General features: G+C 40.6%; 1 protein-coding gene across 7 annotated transcripts in view; it reads right to left on the reverse strand.

Annotated features, from left to right (window-relative positions):
• The window catches only part of CEP112 (centrosomal protein 112), a 183,239-nt gene that overhangs the window by 8,447 nt on the left and 161,108 nt on the right, over positions 1 to 13,684 (reverse strand). For all 7 annotated transcript variants that reach the window (XM_026067618.1, XM_026067623.1, XM_026067619.1 and 4 more), the window contains one exon: positions 12,282 to 12,371. In XM_026067618.1, the coding sequence (XP_025923403.1) occupies positions 12,282 to 12,371 (90 nt within the window). The remainder of the gene's footprint in view (positions 1 to 12,281; positions 12,372 to 13,684) is intronic.

The following is a 13,684-nucleotide window of genomic DNA, read 5'->3' on the forward strand; positions in this document are numbered from 1 at the left end:
ACACGCGACACACACAGGCTGCCACATCCCACCAGGTTTTGGAATTTTCCGAATACTCAGGTTTGTCTCCAGTTCATAACTGCATTTACAGTCAAGAGAGAGACTTCCTTTCACGGCAGATATTTTTAGTTCACAGACCCGATCCCATCTGCAGTGACCCACCAGTGACGCCTAGTTTTGTGGATGGTTCTGCACAAGCTCCCAGATAGACAAATATCACTTTAAATTACTCAAATTTCCTATGTGCCATGTTAGCTCAAGGTTCAAGGCTACGCCTGAGCCCAACACTTGCCACTGCCTTGCCAACATGTTGGAGAGACCCAAGGAAAGCCTGGCACGGGGCTCAGGCTCGCTCCCAAGCTCGCCGCGGACGGGCACCGCAGACGGGAGGATGCGAGCCCGACCTCCGGCATAGCGAACACGCTGCAACCGCGCCACGACCGCAGAGCCCTTGGGCTTCCTCCGGTGCCGGGCACACAGCAAGAGAGCGTGCACCGGAGCCCCTCATTATAATTTTTCCTAGAGGAAAGTCAAGTAAGTGTCATTCTAAATTAACCAAAAACTTTAATACAGCTCGGTGAGTGCAATAATTAGGTTCTAATTGCGCAAGAGTCTTCTTTCAACCTGGTCACTGTTTTTTCTAGTTTAATCTGCAAGTGTCCTCTAAATACGTGCTTTCACAACGCTATTACATTTGCTATTAACTTTGCAAACCGGCAAGAGGATCGTCCCCTTTTAATGAAGGTGCTTCTTGGAAAGTCAGGAAGAAATACGTACTGCGCTTCAGACTACAGATACTTATTACTATGCTGGCTGGAAAAAGCGAGAGAAAATGAGAAACAACCCCTGGTAGCTGAAGCATTGCTTGGGGCCGATTTCTTCCTCGAATTCAGAGAGAAGACATACACGCTTCCTTGCAGTGAAAACTGATCTTTGGGATACAACTGCAGTTTGTTTGTTTGCTAAGACAACTTTTTGCAAATATGCTACTTTCAACTGTGCTCATTAATAATTGCATCACAAGAAGATGAAAATAAGGTCCCAGCTGTTTCCTGCCATACTATGATAAACAACATGCTGACATTTTTGGCTGAAGTTACTATCAAGGTTTATTGACCCAGCAGATTAAAATAGTTCATAGCAAAAATCTAAATTACTTCTTATAACTGAAAAATAACATATAGTGGGCTAATATATACTAATTTTAATGGAGGAAGTTTTTTATTTTTTAACATTTATTTTTGACCAATGAAAGGTATGTCTGCAGGGATTTTTTTTTTTGCCTTAAAGGCGTTTTTGTTCTTTTATAGCCTCAAGCAGCCTCCCTAGGATCCACAAATACAGTCTCTCCTCTTGCACCCTTGAGAGATGTTTAAAATTGCAATTCTTCAGCCCTCAGGAGGGCTTTAGACCGCTAGATGAGGATAGCTCTATTTCATTTACTGTTGTGTTCATTTTTCTTCAGTCCTGAGAAAGTTTTTTTTTCCCCCCATTTTGGTGAGTTGATTTAATTCAGGAACCCCCAGGAAGGTTTTATAGGTTTTAATATTAAAGCTGCCACATTGGTCTTTGTTTATTCAGGTTGGTGGCTAGCATAGGAGGTTTAGAGTTTTACCATTAATCATCTTTGGTGTCAGCAGAAACAACTGAAAGCTGAAGTTGCCACACGTGGGTTATTCACATGGTGAGTTAGAAACAGAAGAGACAAACTATTCCCTAACTACACAAAAAGCAGGAAAGTTATAACAGCACAGTCTACAATGAGGTCTTGTCGTCGTCGGTCACCAGTCGATCTCGAAAGAGGCAAGAGTTTGCTTTGGACGCTCAGCAGAGAAATGTCCAAAACTGAGCTTTCCAGGCCAAGCCGCCAGGCAAATTACTATTTTACTGCTTCCAGGAGCCTTCGAGCAGAGCGAGTCCAGCTGACAGCGGGTTGCAGAGATGCCGTGCTACTGGTTTTTTATAAAAGTGTCAGAACTATGTTTGTGTGGGATGGGTTAGAGGCGGAAGCAGACAGGGACACAGGACGGACCAGGAAYGCCAGTCCCAGCGGTACCTGGCTGCACTGGAGTCCATCTCCTTCCTTTTTGAAAGAAACCACCTCAGCACATCCAGGAGAAAGACTTTATCTTCAGGATGACCTGGTATATTTTAGTCCCTGTGCTAAGCATAGCCTGTAGAGCAGAGGATATTCTGCTTCTCTCCAGCCTGCTCCTACAGYCACGACCATGTCTCATGAACCGCCGATGGCCAACTCTCCTTGTCCATCTTCCAAGAGCTCCCTCAGTCCGAGGTTATCACCCAGAGCACACCGGCCCTGGGAACTCAGGATTGTGCAAAATCCCCTTTTAATCCATTAAAAAAACAAAGACAAATGCAATCTTTGCCAGATCTCCCAAACTGTAAATCACTTGATTCAAACCAGAGGAGCATAAGGAAAATGCAAATAAAACACTGAAGTACGCAATGCCAAAGCAAATGAAGGGACAACAGAAGAGCTGTTCCAGTTCCTAAAAAAAAAAACCAACAACTTTCCTTGGAGGGCATGAAGTTAACATTTTGTTTACATCAGATAAGAATCAAAAGGCAGTTCACTTAACTAAGGTTTTGTGGGTTTTTAGTATCTTAATTTCTGCCTGTAATATTTGTGAGGCATAATAATTACAAGTGTGCCATAAAATACTAGGATAGTGACCAAAAGACAGAATTAAGATATTTTAATTATTATTTAATTTTCTCCACATTTCAAGGGAGTAAGATGAGATAAGTAATTTCCTGTCTCTCTCAAATCCTTTCCTGAATTATTTAAACAATGGTATGTGGCTTAAAAAGATGTTATAATGCTGTTTAAAAGCAAAGTCTCTTAAAAGATGGCATGCATCTGTTCTGTAGTACTGCAAGAAGATATGAAAACTGTTATGATAAATCTGAGGACAGGTCAGGGTACCAAAAAGGTAAAAATAACTCCTTCAGCCTCAGGCAAATCATTTAATCTCAGACTAAAGTCTCATCCTCTCTAAATGAGGATAATAATAATATTGCACAGGTCAGCTTCACTCAGCTGATGGGAAGACTGCTGAAGTAATGTTCTGCATGCACTTCGAAGAGGGCAAGCAAAGGACAAATTGCTATGATGCCATCCCAATTAAAACAAAACAAAACAAAACGGAAAAGCCAAACACCGACCCAGAGGATGTCGAACGGATGATTAATCCCAGCTTGTCTGTGTCCTCCCTAATTGCAGCGACTCCTCCTCGGCTCCGCGGCATTCCTGAGCGCTAAACGGCGACCGCTCCGCTCCCATGGCGCGGCCAAGCCCACCGGGCCCCTTCGCCGCCGGCCATGAGGACGCTGGGCAAGCGGCTCTAACCGGGGGACCAAATTACCCAAACCCGCAATTTCCTTAAGATGCAGATCTCTTTAATAACCTGGCGCTTCTGTTGTAACAGACTATCCAAAATATTTGATGGGAGCTTGAAATCTGCTGAATCTTTTTTTTTTTTTTTAATGAACAATCAAATGAGGTATCAAATCTTTCCGTGAAGAACAAGGCCTGATCATTTGTCTTTTCACAACATATTCAAATACGAGCACTCACTGCTTTTTAGTCCACATCCGCTCGTCTTCCAGGGAGTGGGAGTTTCTACTCTTATTGCAAAACGCGTGTTGAAATACGGTCATTACAGATTTAAAGAAATGTAATGCAATTTGATACAAATGTTCTCGAGTTCTTAAAAAAGTAACGAGCGCTATAAATTGCAAGAGTTTGGCTCAGCTGAAAAGAGTAACTGAGCAAGATCAGCTGAGCGAGTTATTTTGTCAAGTGTACGCCGTGTTGCTCTCCGCTGAGAAAATACCGCTGGAGAACCTACCCTGTTCTGACAGTCCCAAGAAAACACAAACTGGTGGCATAGCTGTCCTCTTTGTTCATCTGTCCTTAGCTAATAAACCAGCTGAGCGTCCAAAACATTTTTGCCTTGTTGTATCATGAACCCCCAGGGACCTGCCGTTACGCAGAGCTGCTCGCGACACGGTCTGAACTTTCTGCTCTAAGTCAGCTTTTTTCGACATGCGTCCAAGAGACCTTAATACTTCAGTGGTTTGTATTTCGCTATCTTTTTTCTCTTAACCAAGATCTCCCACCTGGAAAATCCTCTGTTTGTAGCTAAGCAATAAGAGTCCATATAATTCATAACTGCAAAGGGAAGTCAGGCAAAACTTTAAAAAAAACAACAGCGGGCTGCATATGGCAAGAACAGCATTCTTGGGATTACGCGAGTTGGAGAGGAATAAAAGCTTTCACTGTCAACGCCATCGAACAACGAGGAATGCTGCGGCTAGAAAATTCTCGCTGGTCTCTCAGCCTCCCCCTCCTAAGGGCTCCGCTATTGTTCCGGCCGGGATTTTGAGGATCCCCGATTTCTTTATCCTTCTTTCTGAGTGACTCATCGCCGCCGATGCCACCTTTGTCCCTGAGCAGTGTTTCCTTYGGCTCTTGTCCGTGCTGTTCTTTCGCTGGCCTCAGAGGTCGTTCCTACGCAGCGAGTGGTGCTCCCCTCCTCAGGCTGGGGGGAAGAGGTCTCCACTCACACCTCATACATGCTGACCTGCAGCGTAAGAACAGAAATCTAAACCAGCCCAGTAACCCACCGGCACTGCTGGGCCAAATCTAAAAACACATGGTATTAATCTATGGTTCTGTCGATGGCAGAGAAATTCTAAGAGGCTATCAAGATAATTAAGCCTGAAAACAAGCTACAAGCTTGACACCACCACTGGAACGTGTTTCTGTATTTCAGTTTATATTCCAGCATGTGTTACCTTCTGTATAATCCCTTCCATCGTGGAACGGTTCAGCGCGTTAAGGTCTCAGYGTCTGATCCTCAGAGGTGCTGAGTGCTCATCAACAACCACGAGGATTGACGAGGATTGATGACGCTCAGCAACATGCAGGATTAAGCTCAATGTGTTCCCACTGTCTGTGTGAACAAGCAAATCTTTGTAGATAATAATCAGAAGCTACTTTCATTATCACCATGTCCTCTCTTTCAAGAACAAAAATTTAACCAGCATCTAAACTGGAAAAAAAGCTGCCAGATTTACAGAGCTTCACAACTGGTAAGTCTGGAGTCCTCCAAACTTGGAGCCCGGTTAGTGCAGGCAACAGCCACTGCTATACCTCCTCTACGTGCTTCTTACAGAGGGCATTCAGTGCTTATTAAATTGCAAACAAAATAATGCTTTAGAATAAATGATGTCAAAGAACAGCATAAAGTTGGCCTTTTTCAGTCCTTTTTAGCTCCATCCAGGCACCTCATCACCTGGAAAAAAATGAATGGGACAAGACACTAATTGGCCTTGCCTCACTGAGAGCCTGCCTGTAGATGAGGTGTCTCTGCTCTTCTCTTCTCTTCTGTCATTCAGCCGGTTCCTGAACGCATTGCCATCTCTCCTTTTTTAGTTCTCCGCATTAAATACCAGCACCGTTGCCCCTTGTAGACCTACTTTAAACTAGTCCATGGACGCTTCTGAGAGAACAAAACTCCCTTAATGGATAATATGCAAACAAACCACAGACACTCCAAAATGATGCACTGCTCTCTTAAAAGAAGGCTTTCTTTCTCATTCACTAATACTTAAGAAGCAGAGGTAGAAAACTGACATTTTAAAATCCTCTCTAATTCCTGCAAGCCAACATATGCTTCGATTCTTTTTTCAGTAAAAATTCTCCTCTTCCTTTCAACTATTTCCACTCTAATTTCTGTCTTCCTTTCTTTCTCCAGCTGGTTACTTCATTACAGTAATTCTTTCAGCTCTATGAAGTACATACTTATTTGTGCATTCTCCAGTTGTGTCTGATTACCAAAGTTAACATTTGATCATTGACTTCCACACGTACAGCATCGTYTCCCTCTTTCCCTTTGACGGTTTCACAGTTGATGTGAGAACCTTCTCTCCCGCAGTTCCTGCCATATGGAGCTCCTGCTAACTTTCAACTCCATTGATTTCCAGCTCCTTTCAAATCCCACCTGAAAATCTGCTTTTCTGTGCTTGAATCTCAGCTTCTTCCTCCTTCTGCTACTCTGAAACTTCATTTTATGCAGTATAATTTACTATATTCTACTCAATTCTTCATTCCTTTCATGACAGGCTATTAAAGAAGATGCTATACAAAATATATTTTAGAATGTGTCGAATACAAAGTTATATTGTTACTGTTGTAACAATCTTGGTCTTAATTAAAAATTGGGGGGCGTTATTGCATCAAAGTGATTCATGAGTGTATCAATGGTATTACTTGCATGGTGAGACACTAACCAACCTAAAAGTGGTAGAATCGAGCTCCAAATAATGCCAGCACCCATTTCATGTTAGTCAACATTTTCATCCATGTATAGGCTTATTTATCTGTCTGTTCATCSACGAAAGGTCCCTTACAAAGATATCAGCCTGATTCTCTCCTCAACAGCCTCTATCTGGAAGTCCCAAAYGAGAAAGACAAACCAAGGAATGGATGTCTTGCTCCGCTTATGTCAAACAGACAGACCAGTGTGCTCTCACATCTCACACGCATCTTCACTGCTTTTACAGGGTCCTCCAACCTTTTATCTTCTTTTCAGTAAAAATATTTTAAATTTTAAACTTGTTCACCATAAGTAGTCAGAAAATAAATTTTCTGTTGTGCGTTCTCTAGACATTAAACTGGCAGATTTTCAGACRTCAGCCTGTGGAGGGGCGAGCTATGCTATTCTGGCTGCTCTCTCTTATACTTTTCACTGGATGTATAAATTTCTTGATCATAATGTTTGAAATGCTTTATGGAAGGAAAACAGCTGAAGCACGCAGTAGCCTCCTAACCCCAGGACTTGGGATGTCGGCAGAGCTCTGGCTGGAAAGCATGCACACCGGCATGGCAGGGAGCCACCCTCCTCCTTCTTTCTCTGAGCCGTGCAGAGTTGAAGAAAAGCAAGTGCTCTTTAAATCCAGCCTCTCCATTATGTGCTGATCACAYACAGAAACTGCGGGCACAATTTTAATGTGACAGCCTTTGGTGTTGCTGTCCTTGAAAGTCACAAAGGAAACTTCTTTATGATTCTCACTTTCTTCACCATTGCAACAGAGCCTGCAAGGTCCTGATCACAGGGCAGCTTGCCCAAGCGGTTAATCGGCTGGTTTGTAGCCAGCAACGAGGCAAGGCTTTCTCACTATGAATCACTTCTGTGGTTAAGATCATTCAAATCTAGACTAAGCTTCCCATTTCTGTGGGAGCAGAAATGGGTCTCTAGGGGAAAATTCTGGAAGAGGTTCAACAGAGTGGGTTGAAGCAAGCAGAGCAAATGGCAGAGTTTCGTCACTACCTCCAGCAGATGCTCGCTATTTGTTTCGCAGTTTCCAAAGCGCTTGTCAGCTCTGGAAAACAAAGACTGTCTAGAGTGCYCCTCACCTGCCGTTGGCCAGAAAGCAAAGTTTTTATTTTTAAATACCTAACCTAGAGCTTATTATCCTGATTTTAGAYGACTCTGACATGTTCTGAGAAAGAYAACCCTCTGAGAAAGCCTGCAAATTCCAGGGTCAAGTTTTAACCACGAGAATTCAAGGCATGGGTCCCAGAAGGACAGCATGGCTTTTGCAATTACCTGAGACACCTGAGCTAAAAGTCCCCATGTAACAGGAAAGAGTCTGGTTTTGAAGCAAACTTTCTGCATCRGTTCACCAATGTCTAGATGATGGAAATCCCGCTGCTTCCATGTGATTTTCCAGAGCATATATAACCATTCATCAAACGTGTGATATGGTGCAATTATAAAAGCAGTCCAGAATAATGGAAGTTCAGGCAGAGATTTTATGTGAATTTATCCGACTACATTTATCTTCAAAAGTCTGGATATCTTTAAAAATGAGTCTGAGAAGATCTATAGACCAAATGCCCTAAACAACAGAATAATATTACTCAAGCCTTCCAGCCTTCATTGTATTAAGAACAATCTGGGGCACATGCTCTCGACACAGGCATATTTTGGTCACCTCAGTCTTACAGATTCTTTACTCATAGCTCCACAAATCTGCAGACAGTAGCRCTACTCCCATGAAGACTAAGGTGTGGCAAATGTTAAAAGTTTGCTATGCTACATAGCAACTAAAATTTCAGAATGATGCATCACAGCAGTCGTCTGAGAACAAATATATTTAGTTGGCATGGAAACAGTAAGTTAGGCTGAATGTGGTAAATATCCAGCAGCCATAAAAAATTGAGCAAGTCAGAATAATAAACATTAAAAAAAGAAAACTCACTGAATGCTATTGAATCATAKCTCTCTTACAATTATCGCTCCTGTTTTCATTTAAATACTGGAGTGAAATCCACTTAACAAAATAAGCTGTTCCATTTTATTCCAAATACTTCTACAACATCCTTACTCAGATAAGTCCTTTCTCCTTTTTTATAATCTATTTGAGAAAAAAGAAATTAAAGGGTTGGAAATCTATATTGGTATTCTCCTTCATTTCCTCAGTTATATTCATGAACTGAATATAATTGATTTTCTGTCTTCACAAAATCTCCCTCCTTTAAGGCTCTATTAGTGACATGACTGCTCGGAGGAGTATTCTTATGGTTTAAATACCTTTAGTGATGTTACTTCCATTGTTTGCGAACATAAGAGGGGCTTTTTTTCCCCGCTATTATTCCCAATTATAAATTTTACATCATACCCAATCTGCCCCTATATTTAAAAACACTAGAATCAGGAATGAAAAGCTAGTCAATCCACATTCTGAAAAAATTCTCACATGTGATTATCAAAATAGAGATTCTTGGAACTTTTTTAATATTTTGAGTTGTGCTGATTACCCACCCTTACAAAAAGGAATTTAAAATGAAATAACRTATTCTAAACAAATCTAGGTAATTAAGCAAGAACAAGATAGGTACCATTAATTTTTATATAGGTTCCAATTCAGCCAAGTTTCTTGCACATGCCTAAATTCACATATTCATTAAGGCATACGCTTAACTGACACGCATAGTATTTAATTACACAAACACATACACATTGTAGGATGTAAGGTCTGCTGCATTAGTTTTTTAATTAAGAGTGACAACTGCAAGAAGCCATATGGTTCAAGAATGGAAAACATTTCTGGTAGAATGAAAGATTTCTCCCTCAGAAATCTTGTCTTGCATTAGACCCACGCATTTATTGGAGACAACCAAATGCTACAATATAAGAGTATACAATACAGGAACATAATCAAAACTGGATTAGCTCATGGGAAGCCAGTTCCCAGAGTTACATATTACTGAGATATAAGAAACTTTAGCATTGATTTACAAGGAAATGGTTTGGATGTACCTAGATTTCCTAGGAACCTCCAGAGATTGCTTTAACTGTCTTGGACTATCTATCAAGCAACCCAAYGTGAGTTATGCTATACCTATTTCTAGTTTGCCGCTTTCCATGAATACAATTACACATCTCAAGAAGTCAGACACCTCACTTTTGAAAGAAACATTCAGTATTTCAACATGAAGAAAGATTATACACACATTTCTGAGATTCCAGTCTGGGAGTAATATTACCGAGCACACACAGCAATGCCCTAGAAAACCAGCTGAGCAGAGACAGGACAACCTTTATGGAAAAGATAAAATTAGTTAGGTCAGTCAAAGGGGGAGAAGTTCCTGGGGACTTTAAGATAAAGGTATTGGAAACATAATGAATGAAAATTGCTTTTGACAAATGTATGTTAATCTAGACTGGAACGTGTCATTCGGGTAACTTTGCCATACCGCAGTATCATCAACGACCTCTATCACTGAAAAAACAACACAGATATAAGGCGATTTTATCTGCTCGCACTGTAAAGAGGATCAAAAAGGTTAACAGAAGTAAAAACAAGTCCACACAACAGCATGAAAAATTGGAACAAAAATGCTTCACCAAAGCCCCAGTTGAACTGAAAGGCCACACTCAGCTCTAGACATCTCACTGCTTTGGCATCACAGTCCTCCCTACATACTTTTTTCCCCCTTTTATTTAGGGGATGGTTTGTGTCAGTAAGCAGACTCTATCTGCATGGTTAATTATAATAAAGAGAGGTTAAATCTGCGCAATCACCAGAGGCTTATTACGAACAAAGAGTTAAGCTTCATGAATCTGTCAGTCACTCTCGGCAACTGAAGAGTTATAAAGACATTGCACTGAAAAGAGACAAACATGGAGCACTGCGATACCACCCAACAAGCCATAACGAGAAACAGCTTTYTATTTTTAATTAAAAGCACAACAAAATGTTTTTTCATGTCTCATTCATTTGTTTGTTGTTGTTATAGAATCAAAACACAAGATTTTTCCTTTTAATGAAAAACAGAAGCTGTTTAACCCTCTCCCCTCCTTATTTATAGWCAGGTAAAAGCTCAGAAAAGTGGCCTTTGTAACAGTGCCAACACAAATTTTGATGTTTTATGCAATTCTCTATCAGACAATATTTGGTAAAAGCAGAAAGCAAGTTCTAAGTAGCTGCCTTAAATATTCCAGCTCCCTAATCAGCTGATTAGGTATTAGCTACTCTTAATGCTTGACGAACATGTTTATAGGTAGTCTGGCCAAGACATAGTAACTGGAAGTATGTCAAAGCAGTCATTTTTGTATTTTTATTCCGGAGAGATAAGCATAACTAATAGATTAACCAGTCACAGAGAAGACTCGCTAACAACTTCCGAAAATGTTTTTCTGTGCAAAAAAACAAAGCCACCAAAACACAAACATCCTCAATGGATCCAGCCTATTCAGAAATTCTCCATATATGAATGGAAGAGACAAGACGGTTGACTAACTCATATATCAGCATTACCATAAATCTGCTAACGTATTTCTACCTTGCCAGAAAAGCTCTAAGCTGGCTGGTGTAGCGTGATTTAAATAACATTTCGGATCCATATATATCGGAGAATGGTACATTTCCCAGCTGAGCTAGTCCTTCAGTAATTTAGCGTGGACAGGGTATTAATGTAAGGTGAGAGCTTTGAGGCAGAAAAGGGGGATCATCCTGTGCTCCCTAGAGCTCTCGCCTTTCCCTTTTGTATTTCAGTCAGCTATTTTTTGTTCTTCCTTCAGGATCCCCTCTCAAAAAGGATCAAAAAATAAAGGCAGAATGGCAGTAGCAAAGAGTAAAGAAAAAAATAACAGAAATAAGAGATTTGGAAGTGGACTGCCATAGTGTGCAGCCCAGTGCTATTCCCTGCGTGGGACAAGCGTGCCGCTAGATATCTAGTTTTCCTGCTCTTTTCTAGGAGACTGAAGCTGCAATGCAATGCCTTTAGGCCAGGCACTGGTTACACCAAATTTCTCAGATGCTACAAGCACTGCAGCCCTGATGAGCCCGACCCAACCTCTAGATTTAGGAGATAGAGGCGGGAAGAGAGAAGAATAGCAAATCACTGACTTTACACAGAGGAAATACATGAAGGTAAACACTGAAGGTCAATGAGGGTTCCCATTCGCAACCAGGATAACAACAACTGGGGAAAAACATTTGAGATTCGTGATTATTACTCTTCTACAACCACCTCATATTACTATTTCTTCAACTTTGGGTTAAGAACACAGTTGTGGAAACTGTTCAGTCAGCATCAAATAAAGTTCTGAAGTGGTGCACAAACTCATTTGTACTGGAGATCTGTAAATTTGTACATGATTCAGATACTCACAACCTCTGTACTTTCCTGAATGTTTCAATTTAAATTTGGTTTAAATGCAGATCATTCACTTTCCATTTCAATACCAGTCTGTAAATTACCTGCATGAATTTGCTTGAAGCAAACTGAATCTCTGATTTCACTGACAGTGTCCAGAATAATTTAGCAATATGAATCATATGGAACTGTTTATGGACAATATACTAGGACAATGAATGCATAAGATCAGCAATAAAGATTATGTTTAGCTCAGTTATTGTCCAATTGTAATTCTCTCAATACAAGCCATTAAAGGACAGGTTAGAGTAGCCCCCAAACCCTCTATTAAAACAGTCACTTGAAAATAAATGCATCATTTAACAGCTAGAATAGTTGAAATACCAACCGAAATAGAGAGCATGAGATAAGTATTTGCCCGYAGGGTTCAGACAGTTTAATTCTCTTTTATTAACAAAAACAGAAAAGAAAACTAGCTGAAAATTTTGGAAGAAAATATGTGCTTTTGCTTTGAAGCAAGATATTATTTTTAAACATAGATCCCCCTTGCTCAAGGGAAGAGAAGTAGGGGGCCAGCGCCAGGTACCTGCTCCTGGGTCTCCAGCTCTCTGTGTTGCAGCTTCTTTTCTGCAGACCGCACCTGATTGCGATAACTTTCCACCTCATCTTGTAAGACCTGAAACAATATCAATGGATGCAAAACACATATGAGAAACACAGGATGACAGAAAAACTCACAGTTAATGTGGTTCAATAGGTTGAGTAATAAAACAGTGCAATATCAGCCCAACTCTTCAGCTATAGTGGCTTTTAGCAATTCATGAGAGCTGCTAAGAAGCGACAGGCCCAATTTTGCCGCCCTCATTGATAAAATGATTCTGCATAGGTAGGATCATTGATTAAACAGGAGTAGTTAAATTGCATTAAATAGTATAGTTAAATGCTGAGTTCTATCCTATCATAGCTTACGCGTATTCATACTAAAAATGTAATAAATACCCTCAGAGATTGAAAGTGAAATGGAAATGCTGCAAGTTCTGTCTCAGATTTTTGTTATCAGTTTATTTGTACAATCCGTGCTTCTTAGGAGCACCTTCGCAGTGTACCAATAGCTTTTCCTCTAAACCAACAGAAAGGATCCTCTAGAAAACAATGTCTGGAATTTACAGTGACAATGTACTCCCTGTTATTTAAATGGGAAGCTCTCCGAGATGAGGAGCTCCCTTCCTTCTCTGTGGTAACATCTACCATGTGACGTACAAATGAAGTAAAAATGGCAATAAATAAAAGGGATATTATGATCGTGTAACTTTACCACAACTATCCAATCTTTATTTAGTTCAGAAATAATCACTTTTAAACCAAGATCATTAAATGCATTGGCAAATTTATTTTGTCATTATTGTTCCTCTTGTATATTTATTTTTATTATGGCTGCCCCTCAGAGCCCTGATGTTTTTGTTATATGCTTAACAAAAGAACAGTCATGCCCCAAGGAGCTGATAGTCTATGTTATTCCTAACAGATACACACCAAACAAACAACAAAAAGTTTCAAAGATTTTTTTTTTTTAAGTTTCCTAGGCATTGTTGAATGTTTGAATACACACTTACCATTCGCTTACACACTTACTAAAAGCTTAGTTATGTTGTCAGCTTGAATGAAGGCATTGTTAACCGCAAGTACGGACTTGAAGCAAAGTGCACAATGAGTATGTTGGACTGACACCAACATGGAGGCAGCCGGGGCAGCATGGAGGGAGTATTTTGAGTTATATTTCATATGCCAAGAAATTAAGGCATAGCTACCCATCAGCTGAAAAGTGTGGAGCAGAGTCAGGACTAGGCCAGAGTAGAGACTTAGACAAGACATATGCTATAAATGACCCAGAAGGTGCCTCAGTGCAGCTTTTTTAAAAATTGAGCTGCACGGAGAACTTCTGCAGAGCTTGCTGCAAAGGAGAGACCAGCAAGCCCATATTCTCTTAAT

The sequence above is a fragment of the Apteryx rowi genome, unplaced genomic scaffold, assembly GCF_003343035.1.
Source record: "Apteryx rowi isolate R43461 unplaced genomic scaffold, aptRow1 scaffold_26, whole genome shotgun sequence".
Taxonomy (NCBI): Eukaryota; Metazoa; Chordata; class Aves; order Apterygiformes; family Apterygidae; genus Apteryx; species Apteryx rowi.